This window comes from Nansenia antarctica (assembly GCF_963989245.1).
Source record: "Nansenia antarctica genome assembly, chromosome: 4".
Taxonomy (NCBI): Eukaryota; Metazoa; Chordata; class Actinopteri; order Argentiniformes; family Microstomatidae; genus Nansenia; species Nansenia antarctica.
The window spans coordinates 77,092,009-77,108,208 of NC_137689.1; the positions used below are offsets into that span (position 1 = coordinate 77,092,009).

General features: G+C 48.3%; 1 protein-coding gene across 1 annotated transcript in view; it reads left to right on the plus strand.

Moving 5' to 3' along the window:
* psmb7 (proteasome 20S subunit beta 7) overlaps positions 1-16,200 on the plus strand; it is an 18,745-nt gene extending 2,545 nt beyond the window's left edge. The window contains exons 3-8 of the mRNA XM_080528254.1: positions 10,763-10,860; positions 11,132-11,272; positions 12,706-12,821; positions 13,303-13,361; positions 15,540-15,691; positions 15,888-16,200. Of these exons, the coding sequence (XP_080384380.1) occupies positions 10,763-10,860; positions 11,132-11,272; positions 12,706-12,821; positions 13,303-13,361; positions 15,540-15,691; positions 15,888-15,999 (678 nt within the window). The 3' untranslated portion in view covers positions 16,000-16,200. The remainder of the gene's footprint in view (positions 1-10,762; positions 10,861-11,131; positions 11,273-12,705; positions 12,822-13,302; positions 13,362-15,539; positions 15,692-15,887) is intronic.

Below are 16,200 nucleotides of genomic sequence, written 5' to 3' on the forward strand. Positions count from 1 at the left end.
CTCTCTCTGTGTGTGTAGGATGGGGTGGTCCTAACTCTCTGTGTGTGTGTAGGATGGGGTGGTCCTAACTCTCTCTCTCTGTGTGTGTAGGATGGGGTGGTCCTAACTCTCTCTGTGTGTGTGTGTAGGATGGGGTGGTCCTAACTCTCTCTGTGTGTGTAGGATGGGGTGGTCCTAACTCTCTCTGTGTGTGTGTGTGTAGGATGGGGTGGTCCTAACTCTCTCTCTGTGTGTGTAGGATGGGGTGGTCCTAACTCTCTCTGTGTGTGTAGGATGGGGTGGTCCTAACTCTCTCTCTGTGTGTGTAGGATGGGGTGGTCCTAACTCTCTCTCTGTGTGTGTAGGATGGGGTGGTCCTAACTCTCTCTGTGTGTGTGTAGGATGGGGTGGTCCTAACTCTCTCTCTGTGTGTGTAGGATGGGGTGGTCCTAACTCTCTCTCTGTGTGTGTAGGATGGGGTGGTCCTAACTCTCTCTCTGTGTGTGTAGGATGGGGTGGTCCTAACTCTCTCTGTGTGTGTGTAGGATGGGGTGGTCCTAACTCTCTCTGTGTGTGTAGGATGGGGTGGTCCTAACTCTCTCTCTGTGTGTGTAGGATGGGGTGGTCCTAACTCTCTGTGTGTGTGTGTAGGATGGGGTGGTCCTAACTCTCTCTGTGTGTGTAGGATGGGGTGGTCCTAACTCTCTCTCTGTGTGTGTAGGATGGGGTGGTCCTAACTCTCTCTCTGTGTGTGTAGGATGGGGTGGTCCTAACTCTCTCTGTGTGTGTAGGATGGGGTGGTCCTAACTCTCTCTCTGTGTGTGTAGGATGGGGTGGTCCTAACTCTCTCTCTGTGTGTGTAGGATGGGGTGGTCCTAACTCTCTGTGTGTGTGTGTAGGATGGGGTGGTCCTAACTCTCTCTGTGTGTGTAGGATGGGGTGGTCCTAACTCTCTCTCTGTGTGTGTAGGATGGGGTGGTCCTAACTCTCTCTCTGTGTGTGTAGGATGGGGTGGTCCTAACTCTCTCTGTGTGTGTGTAGGATGGGGTGGTCCTAACTCTCTCTCTGTGTGTGTAGGATGGGGTGGTCCTAACTCTCTCTCTGTGTGTGTAGGATGGGGTGGTCCTAACTCTCTCTCTGTGTGTGTGTGTAGGATGGGGTGGTCCTAACTCTCTCTGTGTGTGTAGGATGGGGTGGTCCTAACTCTCTCTCTCTGTGTGTGTGTGTAGGATGGGGTGGTCCTAACTCTCTCTCTGTGTGTGTAGGATGGGGTGGTCCTAACTCTCTCTCTGTGTGTGTAGGATGGGGTGGTCCTAACTCTCTCTCTGTGTGTGTGTAGGATGGGGTGGTCCTAACTCTCTCTCTGTGTGTGTAGGATGGGGTGGTCCTAACTCTCTCTCTGTGTGTGTGTAGGATGGGGTGGTCCTAACTCTCTCTCTGTGTGTGTGTAGGATGGGGTGGTCCTAACTCTCTCTCTGTGTGTGTGTAGGATGGGGTGGTCCTAACTCTCTCTGTGTGTGTAGGATGGGGTGGTCCTAACTCTCTCTCTGTGTGTGTAGGATGGGGTGGTCCTAACTCTCTCTGTGTGTGTAGGATGGGGTGGTCCTAACTCTCTGTGTGTGTAGGATGGGGTGGTCCTAACTCTCTCTCTGTGTGTGTAGGATGGGGTGGTCCTAACTCTCTCTCTGTGTGTGTAGGATGGGGTGGTCCTAACTCTCTGTGTGTGTGTGTAGGATGGGGTGGTCCTAACTCTCTCTCTGTGTGTGTAGGATGGGGTGGTCCTAACTCTCTCTGTGTGTGTGTAGGATGGGGTGGTCCTAACTCTCTCTGTGTGTGTAGGATGGGGTGGTCCTAACTCTCTCTCTGTGTGTGTAGGATGGGGTGGTCCTAACTCTCTCTGTGTGTGTAGGATGGGGTGGTCCTAACTCTCTGTGTGTGTGTGTGTAGGATGGGGTGGTCCTAACTCTCTCTGTGTGTGTAGGATGGGGTGGTCCTAACTCTCTCTCTGTGTGTGTAGGATGGGGTGGTCCTAACTCTCTGTGTGTGTGTGTAGGATGGGGTGGTCCTAACTCTCTCTGTGTGTGTAGGATGGGGTGGTCCTAACTCTCTCTCTGTGTGTGTAGGATGGGGTGGTCCTAACTCTCTCTCTGTGTGTGTAGGATGGGGTGGTCCTAACTCTCTCTGTGTGTGTGTAGGATGGGGTGGTCCTAACTCTCTCTCTGTGTGTGTAGGATGGGGTGGTCCTAACTCTCTCTCTGTGTGTGTAGGATGGGGTGGTCCTAACTCTCTCTCTGTGTGTGTGTGTAGGATGGGGTGGTCCTAACTCTCTCTCTGTGTGTGTAGGATGGGGTGGTCCTAACTCTCTCTCTGTGTGTGTAGGATGGGGTGGTCCTAACTCTCTCTGTGTGTGTAGGATGGGGTGGTCCTAACTCTCTCTGTGTGTGTAGGATGGGGTGGTCCTAACTCTCTCTCTCTGTGTGTGTGTGTAGGATGGGGTGGTCCTAACTCTCTCTCTGTGTGTGTAGGATGGGGTGGTCCTAACTCTCTCTCTGTGTGTGTAGGATGGGGTGGTCCTAACTCTCTCTCTGTGTGTGTGTAGGATGGGGTGGTCCTAACTCTCTCTCTGTGTGTGTGTAGGATGGGGTGGTCCTAACTCTCTCTCTGTGTGTGTGTAGGATGGGGTGGTCCTAACTCTCTCTCTGTGTGTGTGTAGGATGGGGTGGTCCTAACTCTCTCTGTGTGTGTAGGATGGGGTGGTCCTAACTCTCTCTCTGTGTGTGTAGGATGGGGTGGTCCTAACTCTCTCTGTGTGTGTAGGATGGGGTGGTCCTAACTCTCTCTGTGTGTGTAGGATGGGGTGGTCCTAACTCTCTCTCTGTGTGTGTAGGATGGGGTGGTCCTAACTCTCTCTCTGTGTGTGTAGGATGGGGTGGTCCTAACTCTCTGTGTGTGTGTGTAGGATGGGGTGGTCCTAACTCTCTCTCTGTGTGTGTAGGATGGGGTGGTCCTAACTCTCTCTGTGTGTGTGTAGGATGGGGTGGTCCTAACTCTCTCTGTGTGTGTAGGATGGGGTGGTCCTAACTCTCTCTCTGTGTGTGTAGGATGGGGTGGTCCTAACTCTCTCTCTGTGTGTGTAGGATGGGGTGGTCCTAACTCTCTCTCTGTGTGTGTAGGATGGGGTGGTCCTAACTCTCTCTCTGTGTGTGTAGGATGGGGTGGTCCTAACTCTCTCTGTGTGTGTAGGATGGGGTGGTCCTAACTCTCTCTCTGTGTGTGTAGGATGGGGTGGTCCTAACTCTCTCTGTGTGTGTGTAGGATGGGGTGGTCCTAACTCTCTGTGTGTGTGTAGGATGGGGTGGTTCTAACTCTCTCTGTGTGTGTGTAGGATGGGGTGGTCCTAACTCTCTCTCTCTCTGTGTGTGTAGGATGGGGTGGTCCTAACTCTCTCTCTGTGTGTGTGTGTGTGTAGGATGGGGTGGTCCTAACTCTCTCTGTGTGTGTGTAGGATGGGGTGGTCCTAACTCTCTCTCTGTGTGTGTAGGATGGGGTGGTCCTAACTCTCTCTGTGTGTGTAGGATGGGGTGGTCCTAACTCTCTCTGTGTGTGTGTAGGATGGGGTGGTCCTAACTCTCTCTCTCTGTGTGTGTAGGATGGGGTGGTCCTAACTCTCTCTCTGTGTGTGTAGGATGGGGTGGTCCTAACTCTCTGTGTGTGTGTGTAGGATGGGGTGGTCCTAACTCTCTCTCTGTGTGTGTAGGATGGGGTGGTCCTAACTCTCTCTCTCTGTGTGTGTAGGATGGGGTGGTCCTAACTCTCTCTCTCTCTGTGTGTGTAGGATGGGGTGGTCCTAACTCTCTCTCTCTGTGTGTGTGTAGGATGGGGTGGTCCTAACTCTCTCTCTCTCTGTGTGTGTAGGATGGGGTGGTCCTAACTCTCTCTCTCTGTGTGTGTGTAGGATGGGGTGGTCCTAACTCTCTCTCTGTGTGTGTGTAGGATGGGGTGGTCCTAACTCTCTCTCTGTGTGTGTGTAGGATGGGGTGGTCCTAACTCTCTCTCTGTGTGTGTAGGATGGGGTGGTCCTAACTCTCTGTGTGTGTGTGTAGGATGGGGTGGTCCTAACTCTCTCTCTGTGTGTGTGTAGGATGGGGTGGTCCTAACTCTCTCTCTGTGTGTGTGTGTAGGATGGGGTGGTCCTAACTCTCTCTCTGTGTGTGTAGGATGGGGTGGTCCTAACTCTCTGTGTGTGTGTGTAGGATGGGGTGGTCCTAACTCTCTGTGTGTGTGTGTAGGATGGGGTGGTCCTAACTCTCTCTCTGTGTGTGTAGGATGGGGTGGTCCTAACTCTCTCTCTGTGTGTGTAGGATGGGGTGGTCCTAACTCTCTCTCTGTGTGTGTAGGATGGGGTGGTCCTAACTCTCTCTCTGTGTGTGTAGGATGGGGTGGTCCTAACTCTCTCTCTCTGTGTGTGTAGGATGGGGTGGTCCTAACTCTCTCTCTGTGTGTGCAGGATGGGGTGGTCCTAACTCTCTCTGTGTGTGTGTGCAGGATGGGGTGGTTCTAACTCTCTCTCTGTGTGTGTGTGTAGGATGGGGTGGTCCTAACTCTCTCTCTGTGTGTGTAGGATGGGGTGGTCCTAACTCTCTCTCTCTGTGTGTGTGTAGGATGGGGTGGTCCTAACTCTCTCTGTGTGTGTGTAGGATGGGGTGGTCCTAACTCTCTCTGTGTGTGTGTAGGATGGGGTGGTCCTAACTCTCTCTGTGTGTGTGTAGGATGGGGTGGTCCTAACTCTCTCTGTGTGTGTGTAGGATGGGGTGGTCCTAACTCTCTCTCTGTGTGTGTGTAGGATGGGGTGGTCCTAACTCTCTCTGTGTGTGTGTAGGATGGGGTGGTCCTAACTCTCTCTCTCTCTGTGTGTGTAGGGTGGGGTGGTCCTAACTCTCTCTGTGTGTGTGTAGGATGGGGTGGTCCTAACTCTCTCTCTCTCTGTGTGTGTAGGGTGGGGTGGTCCTAACTCTCTCTCTGTGTGTGTGTAGGACGGGGTGGTCCTCGGGGCTAACTCTCTCTCTGTGTGTGTGTGTGTGTGTGTAGGACGGGGTGGTCCTCGGGGCTAACTCTCTCTCTCTGTGTGTGTGTAGGACGGGGTGGTCCTCGGGGCTGACTCTCTCTGTGTGTGTGTGTAGGATGGGGTGGTCCTAACTCTCTCTCTCTCTGTGTGTGTAGGATGGGGTGGTCCTAACTCTCTCTGTGTGTGTGTAGGATGGGGTGGTCCTAACTCTCTCTCTCTCTGTGTGTGTAGGATGGGGTGGTCCTAACTCTCTCTCTGTGTGTGTGTAGGATGGGGTGGTCCTAACTCTCTCTCTGTGTGTGTAGGATGGGGTGGTCCTAACTCTCTCTCTGTGTGTGTGTAGGATGGGGTGGTCCTAACTCTCTCTCTCTGTGTGTGTAGGATGGGGTGGTCCTAACTCTCTCTGTGTGTGTGTAGGATGGGGTGGTCCTAACCCTCTCTCTGTGTGTGTAGGATGGGGTGGTCCTAACCCTCTCTCTGTGTGTGTAGGATGGGGTGGTCCTAACTCTCTCTGTGTGTGTGTGTGTAGGATGGGGTGGTCCTAACTCTCTCTCTGTGTGTGTAGGATGGGGTGGTCCTAACTCTCTCTCTGTGTGTGTAGGACGGGGTGGTCCTCGGGGCTGACTCTCTCTCTGTGTGTGTAGGACGGGGTGGTCCTAACTCTCTCTCTGTGTGTGTAGGACGGGGTGGTCCTAACTCTCTCTCTGTGTGTGTAGGATGGGGTGGTCCTAACTCTCTCTCTGTGTGTGTGTAGGATGGGGTGGTCCTAACTCTCTCTCTGTGTGTGTAGGATGGGGTGGTCCTAACTCTCTCTCTGTGTGTGTGTAGGATGGGGTGGTCCTAACTCTCTCTCTGTGTGTGTAGGATGGGGTGGTCCTAACTCTCTCTCTGTGTGTGTAGGATGGGGTGGTCCTAACTCTCTCTCTGTGTGTGTAGGATGGGGTGGTCCTAACTCTCTCTGTGTGTGTGTGTAGGATGGGGTGGTCCTAACTCTCTCTGTGTGTGTGTAGGATGGGGTGGTCCTAACTCTCTCTCTGTGTGTGTAGGATGGGGTGGTCCTAACTCTCTCTCTCTGTGTGTGTGTAGGATGGGGTGGTCCTAACTCTCTCTCTCTGTGTGTGTGTAGGATGGGGTGGTCCTAACTCTCTCTCTCTGTGTGTGTGTAGGATGGGGTGGTCCTAACTCTCTCTCTGTGTGTGTAGGATGGGGTGGTCCTAACTCTCTCTCTGTGTGTGTGTAGGATGGGGTGGTCCTAACTCTCTCTGTGTGTGTAGTAGGGCTGCAACAACGAATCGATTAAATCGATAATAATCGATAATGAAATTCGTTGGCAACGAATTCCATTATCGATTCGTTGGGTCTTGTTCCATAACAGAACTTTTTTTTTGTTTTGTTTTTCGTTTTTTTTTTTTTTTCCTAGCACCAGGGGAGCCACCCCTCCCAAATTTCGTTGTTTCAACTTGTTTGGTACCTGTACTATAGCAATGACAATAAAGACCATTCATTCATTCATTCAAACCTACTTCCTGTGTCTTGCGGAGCTGTCTCGTGAGTAACGTGCAGTAGCGGAGTCCAACAGAGAGGCAGCAGCTGCGCGACATTAGCCTGCGTACTGCGTAGTCTGCCCTGAAGAAGAAGTGATCTCATCTCAATCAGTGCCAGGTGTGTCGCGGCGGTGTAAGTACCGGAGTTTTCGACCCGGCTCCATTTAAATCATGGCGGAGAAAACTACTCGAACGAAGACGTCCAAGGTGTGGGAGCACTTCACTTTAAAAGCTCCAGAAAAATGTGTTTGCTGCAACATATGCAAAACCGACCTTTCATGGCACGGGAGCACAACGGTGATGCGAGAACACCTCAAAAGAAAGCACGTGACAGTGATGGATGAAGACAGCTCAGCCTCAGCAGGGTAATTATATTACGTTGCGTTTTGAAGTGAGGATCGTTCGTTTCACTGGCACAGCTGTAGGCTGTTAGTTCTTATCGTTTATCTAATAGATTCTCCCTCTTAATGACCTATTGTATTTTTAGCTTGCTGCTATTCGCATTCTATGCCTTCAGCACCGGAGTATGCTCATAGTCACTTGTATTAGTATGGAGGAGACGCACTTGTGAGGTCTGGCGAAGCGTCAGCTAAATGACTAATGTAATGCGATAGCCAGTGAGTGTTTGCTCGCATTCATGAATTCAACATTGCATGCTATACAACAAACTAAAACAATGCATGCATTGAGTTTTAAAATATGCTATATTATGCATACGCATACTGTCTCATTTCAGAAAAAAACAACTCACTATGACTGGCTACTTGACTGGGAATAAAGCTCCATGCACACCACAGCAAGCAGCTTATTTGACACTATCTGTCCTCAAGATGATAGTGACTGACATGAGGCCACTATCAATGGTGGAAGATAACGGCTTCAGAGAAATGGTCAAGACCCTCCACCCTGGTTACACTCTACCCTCAAGGTAGGGTTTCTAACTTTTAACTTTTACATTTTCACATTTTTTCTCTGTAGCACTTTGAGATTTGTTTAGAATGTAAAGTGCATTACAAATACATTTATTATTATTATTATTATTTAGGACCCATTTTACCAAGCTGATGGAGAAGAAATATGAAGAGACATCCCAGGAAGTGAAGATTGCAATAAAGGCCAACAAAAGCAAAATTGCTCTCACCACTGATGTGTGGACAAGTGTAGCCACTGAAGCATACCTCGGCATCACATGTCATTACATCAAAGATGATTGGAAGATGGAGTCAATTTGCCTCACCACCATGCCACTGCATGACAGACACACTGCATCCAACATTGCAGAGTGGTTGGGAGGAGGCAGTAACCACCAGGTTTGAAATTCCTCCTAGCAAAATCATCGCCATTGTGCATGACAATGGAGCCAATGTTGTGGCTGCAGCTAACATACTGGAGGAGAAGCATGGGTGGATGTCCGTACGGTGCACTGGCCATACCTTGCAACTCGTGATCAATTCTGCATTGAAGCACCCAAGCATTGACAAAGCTATTGGGGCTGCAAGGTGTCTGGTGGAGCATTTTAAAAGAAGCGAGCTAGCCTGCACTAAGCTAAGAGAGAAACAGCAACAAATGGCCGCACCTGAGCACAGGCTTGTCCAGGACATAAGCACAAGATGGAACAGCACGTTCTACATGATAAGCCGACTGCTTGAGCAAAGGTGGCCTGTCACAGCAACGCTGTCGGACTCATCTGTCACTCAGAGGGGCAAAAGGTACCTGGATTTGAAACCAGAACAGTGGAACCTGCTGGGAGAGCTTTCCACAGCCCTTGAGCCTTTTGAATGCGCCACAGTTTTCATGAGTGGGGAGAAGTACATCACCATCTCTGCAGTACCTCCACTTGTGAAGGGGTTGTTGAAGTCCACCCAGAGTGCAACCATCGAGTCAGCTCCGGTGCAGGCTTTCCAACGCACTGCTACAGAGCAGCTCCAACAGCGATGGCAGAGGGAGACTTCTTTCTCAGGCACGGCACCAAACACAGTGATCCTCTCCACTGCCCTGGACCCGAGGTTCAAGAGACTTAAGTTTTTAACACCTGAAGAAGTCCTGAATGTGCAAAGCAAAGTCCAAACACTGGCACTCTTAGTGAGAAGGGAGATGATGGATGAGAAGCAGCAGCAGCAGGAGCAGCATGACAGTCTCAGCGACCAAACCCTTGCCTCCTCCACCACCAGTTCTACTACAGCTGCTGAACCTAAAAATGTCTCTTTACTTGACTCACTCCTCGATTCTGAAAACAGCAGTGAAGAAGAGAGTAGAGAGCGGGAAAATGAAGATCTCACCAGCCAAGTGAAGAATGAAGTCCTCGCATACTTTGGAGAGAAATCCCTTGCCAAGGAACAAAGTCCATTACATTGGTGGAAGGCTAACCAGGATAGATATCCCACCTTGGCTATGCTAGCAAAGTCCTACTTATGCATCCCTGGCACCTCAACACCATCTGAGCGGCTTTTCTCCGCAGCAGGCAACATAGCTTCCAAGAAGAGAGCTAGTCTTAGCCAGGAGCATGTGGACATGCTAACCTTTCTGCATTGCAATGCAAAGTTCCTGTAGAAAGAGGAGAGTGGATTAGACAGACTTGAGGTTCAAGTTGTGCAGTTGAGACTGTTGAAATTGTTCGTTGAAAGCACTTTGAAAACCACTGAGACACAAGAACACTTTATTTTTATTTTTAAACTAGCATTTTCTTGTTCTAGCTAGAGTTCAACTACGTTCAACTACTTCTATTGAAACAATCTAGGTTGTTAAACCTATTTGATGTAGCAAAGCCTTTTTTATTTATATTTTTTATTTATTTTGCACATGTATATGTATAAAACAAATGTAAAAAAAAAAAAAAGTTTAAATAAAAAATTTTTTATCAAAAGAAATCTGTCCTTTTCATTTCTCCGATTAATCGATTAGTCAAAAAAATAATCGGTAGATTAATCGATAATTGAAATAATCGTTAGTTGCAGCCCTAGTGTGTAGGATGGGGTGGTCCTAACTCTCTCTCTCTCTGTGTGTGTAGGATGGGGTGGTCCTAACTCTCTCTCTGTGTGTGTGTAGGATGGGGTGGTCCTAACTCTCTCTCTGTGTGTGTAGGATGGGGTGGTCCTAACTCTCTCTGTGTGTGTGTAGGATGGGGTGGTCCTAACTCTCTCTCTGTGTGTGTAGGATGGGGTGGTCCTAACTCTCTCTCTGTGTGTGTAGGATGGGGTGGTCCTAACTCTCTCTCTGTGTGTGTGTGTAGGATGGGGTGGTCCTAACTCTCTCTGTGTGTGTGTGTAGGATGGGGTGGTCCTAACTCTCTCTGTGTGTGTGTAGGATGGGGTGGTCCTAACTCTCTCTGTGTGTGTGTAGGATGGGGTGGTCCTAACTCTCTCTGTGTGTGTGTAGGATGGGGTGGTCCTAACTCTCTCTGTGTGTGTGTAGGATGGGGTGGTCCTAACTCTCTCTGTGTGTGTGTAGGATGGGGTGGTCCTAACTCTCTCTGTGTGTGTGTAGGATGGGGTGGTCCTAACTCTCTCTGTGTGTGTGTAGGATGGGGTGGTCCTAACTCTCTCTGTGTGTGTGTAGGATGGGGTGGTCCTAACTCTCTCTCTGTGTGTGTAGGATGGGGTGGTCCTAACTCTCTCTCTGTGTGTGTAGGATGGGGTGGTCCTAACTCTCTCTCTGTGTGTGTAGGATGGGGTGGTCCTAACTCTCTCTCTGTGTGTGTAGGACGGGGTGGTCCTAACTCTCTCTCTGTGTGTGTAGGATGGGGCTGACTCTCTCTCTCTGTGTGTGTGTAGGAGGGGGTGGTCCTAACTCTCTCTCTGTGTGTGTAGGAGGGGGTGGTCCTAACTCTCTCTCTGTCTGTGTGTGTAGGATGGGGTGGTCCTAACTCTCTCTCTGTGTGTGTGTAGGATGGGGTGGTCCTAACTCTCTCTGTGTGTGTAGGATGGGGTGGTCCTAACCCTCTCTCTCTGTGTGTGTAGGATGGGGTGGTCCTAACCCTCTCTCTCTGTGTGTGTAGGATGGGGTGGTCCTAACTCTCTCTCTGTGTGTGTAGGATGGGGTGGTCCTAACCCTCTCTCTGTGTGTGTGTAGGATGGGGTGGTCCTAACTCTCTCTGTGTGTGTAGGATGGGGTGGTCCTAACTCTCTCTCTGTGTGTGTAGGATGGGGTGGTCCTAACTCTCTCTCTGTGTGTGTAGGACGGGGTGGTCCTCGGGGCTGACACCAGGGCTACAGAGGGGATGATCGTGGCTGATAAGAATTGCTCCAAGATCCACTACATCTCCCCCAACATCTAGTAAGTCTCCCTCCCTCTCTCCCTCTGTCTCCCTCTCCCTCTCCCTCTCTCCCCCTCTCTCCCTCTCTCTCTCTCCCTCCCTCTCTCCCTCTCTCTCCCTCCCTCTCTCCCTCCCCCTCTCTCTCTCTCCCTCCCTCTCTCCCTCTCTCCCTCTCTCTCCCTCTCAGGTCTAATGCTGACCTGGAAAAGACCATGCCATAACATGATGTGTGTGTGTGTGTGTGTGTGTGTGTGTGTGTGTGTGTGTGTGTGTGTGTGTGTGTGTGTGTAGCTGCTGTGGGGCAGGGACAGCAGCAGACACGGAGGTGACGACCAATATCATCTCCTCCAACCTGGAGCTGCACAGCCTCTCTACGGGCCGCCCCCCCCGCGTGGCCACGGCCAACCGCCTGCTGAAACAGATGCTCTTCAGGTACCCAACTACCTACCTAACACCTCTCCAAAAATGTAACTACGCGGCACACCTACGCAGACCGTATCACTGTGATTGGTCCGCTTGGTAGGACATGTTTCCGACTCTCGTAGGCGTAAATGCGGAAGTCATGACAGAAATGTAATTTACTTTTTCTGTAATTACTTATTAATAAAGATTTGGAAAATGATGATAACCATCTTATTATATAAAGCCGGGTACACACATAAAGATAATCTGGCCGATTTTGGGCCGATTTTCCCCCTTCCGACCAAAGACAGAAAACGCCCGATTATCGAATGGCTCTAAATGGCTCCTAAATGTCGTTGTTTGGTACCTGTACTGTAGCAATGACAATAAAGTCCATTCATTCATTCATTCATAAAGATTATCCTATAAGATTATCCTGTGGTGTGAGGTGTGTTAAGAGTCAATCTCTCCCGACAATGTGCTCTGAAAATTGTCGGGGCCGACAATCATAAATGTCAAACGTGTTCAATACTTATGACCAAAAATCCTTGTGTGTGGGGGCAACTCCCGACTCCCGACAACTCCCGAGCAGGGTTGCCAGATGGGCTCTTTTTTTTGGTGGAATTTAGGGTGGAAAATGTCAATCCCATCTGGCGACCCTGCTCGCGAGTCCGACTGTGACGTGGATGGAATGTAGCCAATCAAGAAGCGAGCTGACTTCTTCTTTTCGTCCAGGGCAAATAAAGTTCTACTTTATTTGCCCTGTCGCACATGGTTGCTTCGTACAGGTCAGTCAGGGTACTACGTTAGATAATAATAACTTTATTTGTATAGCGCTTTTCCTGCAAACGTTGCAGCTCAAAGTGCTTTAATCATTACATAATCTTAATTTAATTATTTTGTAATTTAAAGGCAATATTAAAAGGATGGGTTCACGCGAGATTTCTGACTTGGGGAACGAGACTAGACTGTCGTAACGATAATCTTTATGTCTGTGGGGTGCTGAAATGGGAATATCGGCGCACACCACACACAATATGATCAAGGCTGTTCAATCCAAGATTTTTTATCTTCATGTGTGGGGTCTGTCTCAGATAAAAAATCTGTTAAGATTTTGAAAATCCTTGTGTGTGTACCCGGCTTTAGTTTAATGTCATTTCAATGAATTATCGAAATTTTCTTTACAACAAGCATAACAAAAAAATCGCTATTATGCCGCTATGAGTCCACCGACCAACGCGACCAGACCGACCAACCCAGAAGTATAAACCAGGAGAGCCCTTGCATGGCTACGACGTAGCCGCGCGTAAATTCCACGCAGAAGCATAAATTGGGCTTAACCCCCCCCCCCTGTTCAGGTACTGACCCCCTGTCTGAGAGCAGCTGTTTCCTGTCTGACAGCAGCTGTTTCCTGTCTGAGAGCAGCTGTTTCCTGTCTGACAGCAGCTGTTTCCTGTCTGTAGGTACCAGGGTCACATCGGCGCCGCCCTGGTGTTGGGGGGGGTGGACTGCAACGGCCCCCACCTGTACAGCATCTACCCCCACGGCTCCACCGACAAGCTGCCCTACGTCACCATGGGTACGACCCCACGGGGGGGGACGGGGACTGTGTGGTTGTGACTGTGGTTGTGTTATGGCTATGACTGTGGTTAAGGTTGTGGTTAAAGTTGTGGTTAAGGTTGTGGTTCTCTTGTGGTTAAGGTTGTGGTTGTGTTGTGGTTAAGGTTGTGGTTGGGGCGCTTAGGTGGTATGTGGATTGTACCGCAGGGCTCCCGGTTCGATTCCAGCCGCGGACATATCCTGCATGTCATCCCTTCTCTCTCTCACCCAGCCTTCCTGTCTAAATCTCTACTGTCTCCGTCATTAAAAAGAAAAATATGAGTGGGACTGCCCCACTCAGAAAAAATAACTTTAAAAAAAAGGTTATGGTTAAAGTTGTGTTGTGGTTGTGTTGTGGTTAAAGTTGTGGCTGTGTTTTGGTTAAGGTTGTGTTGTGGTTAAAGTTGTGGCTGTGTTTTGGTTAAGGTTGTGTTGTGGTTAAGGTTGTGGTTGTGTTTCAGGCTCAGGGTCTCTGGCAGCCATGGCGGTGTTTGAGGACCGCTACAAACAAGACATGGAGGTGAGACACACACACACACATTGTGTTGTGGTAGTTAACTATACCACTACTACCTAGTGTGTGACGCAGGAGGTAGAGCCGCCGTCTAATGATCTCAAGGTCGGCAGATCGGCGGTTCGAACACTCCTACCTAGTTAACTAGAACACTCCTACCTAGTTAACTATAACACTCCTACCTAGTTAACTAGAACACTCCTACCTAGTTAACTAGAACACTCCTACCTAGTTAACTAGAACACTCCTACCTAGTTAACTATAACACTGCTACCTAGTTAACTAGAACACTGCTACCTAGTTAACTATAACACTCCTACCTAGTTAACTATAACACTCCTACCTAGTTAACTATAACACTCCTACCTAGTTAACTATAACACTCCTACCTAGTTAACTATAACACTACTACCTAGTTAACTATAACACTGCTACCTAGTTAACTATAACACTGCTACCTAGTTAACTAGAACACTGCTACCTAGTTAACTAGAACACTGCTACCTAGTTAACTAGAACACTGCTACCTAGTTAACTATAACACTGCTACCTAGTTAACTAGAACACTGCTACCTAGTTAACTAGAACACTGCTACCTAGTTAACTATAACACTCCTACCTAGTTAACTATAACACTGCTACCTAGTTAACTATAACACTACTACCTAGTTAACTAGAACACTGCTACCTAGTTAACTAGAACACTGCTACCTAGTTAACTAGAACACTGCTACCTAGTTAACTATAACACTGCTACCTAGTTAACTATAACACTCCTACCTAGTTAACTATAACACTGCTACCTAGTTAACTAGAACACTGCTACCTAGTTAACTATAACACTGCTACCTAGTTAACTATAACACCTACCTAGTTAACTATAACACTCCTACCTAGTTAACTATAACACTGCTACCTAGTTAACTAGAACACTGCTACCTAGTTAACTAGAACACTGCTACCTAGTTAACTAGAACACTGCTACCTAGTTAACTAGAACACTGCTTCCTAGTTAACTATAACACTGCTACCTAGTTAACTAGAACACTGCTACCTAGTTAACTAGAACACTGCTACCTAGTTAACTAGAACACTGCTACCTAGTTAACTAGAACACTACTACCTAGTTAACTAGAACACCTACCTAGTTAACTAGAACACTGCTACCTAGTTAACTATAACACTGCTACCTAGTTAACTATAACACTGCTACCTAGTTAACTATAACACTGCTACCTAGTTAACTAGAACACTGCTACCTAGTTAACTAGAACACGGCTACCTAGTTAACTAGAACACTGCTACCTAGTTAACTATAACACTGCTACCTAGTTAACTAGAACACTGCTACCTAGTTAACTAGAACACTGCTACCTAGTTAACTAGAACACTACTACCTAGTTAACTATAACACTGCTACCTAGTTAACTATAACACTGCTACCTAGTTAACTATAACACTGCTACCTAGTTAACTATAACACTGCTACCTAGTTAACTATAACACTGCTACCTAGTTAACTATAACACTGCTACCTAGTTAACTAGAACACTGCTAGCTAGTTAACTATAACACTGCTACCTAGTTAACTATAACCCTGCTACCTAGTTAACTATAACACTGCTACCTAGTTAACTATAACACTCCTACCTAGTTAACTATAACACTCCTACCTAGTTAACTATAACACTGCTACCTAGTTAACTATAACACTGCTACCTAGTTAACTATAACACTGCTACCTAGTTAACTATAACACTGCTACCTAGTTAACTATAACACTGCTACCTAGTTAACTATAACACTCCTACCTAGTTAACTAGAACACTACTACCTAGTTAACTGTAACACTGCTACCTAGTTAACTATAACATTGCTACCTAGTTAACTATAACCCTGCTACCTAGTTAACTATAACACTGCTACCTAGTTAACTATAACACTCCTACCTAGTTAACTATAACACTCCTACCTAGTTAACTATAACACTGCTACCTAGTTAACTATAACACTGCTACCTAGTTAACTATAACACTGCTACCTAGTTAACTAGAACACTGCTACCTAGTTAACTATAACACTACTACCTAGTTAACTAGAACACTGCTACCTAGTTAACTATAACACTGCTACCTAGTTAACTATGCGTGTTCTCACTAGAACATTTGCTTCTGTGTTCCTCAGGAGGAGGACGCTAAGCGTCTGGTGCGTGACGCCATCGCGGCCGGCATCTTTAACGACCTGGGGTCGGGCAGCAACATCGACCTGTGTGTCATCACCAAGGGGGGCGTGGCCTACCTCCGCCCCCACGACACAGCCAATCAGAAGGGCGTCAGGTGAGAACATTCAGCTGAGGTTTATACGGTCCCCTAACAGGACCTCAATACTACTACATACCTCAATACTCTACATACCTCAATACTCCTACATACCTCAATCTCCTCTCCTAACCCAGGTGTGTTGTAACCAGGTGTGTTGTAACCAGGTGTGTTGTAACCAGGTGTGTTGTAACCAGGTGTGTTGTGTCTGCAGGTCTGGCAGCTACAGGTATCGTCATGGGACCACGGCGGTCCTGAAGAAGACGGTCTCTCTGCTGCCCCTGGAGGTGGTGGAGGAGACTGTCCACACCATGGACACCTCCTAGACCACCACCCCCTCTACACCTCCTAGACCCCCCCCTTACACCTCCTAATGCTCTACCTTTACATCTGTTAGACCCCCCCCTTACACCTCCTAATGCTCTACCTTTACATCTGTTAGACCCCCCCCTTACACCTCCTAATGCTCTACCTTTACATCTGTTAGACCCCCCCCAATGTTGTTTCATGGTTTACAATAAAAGTGA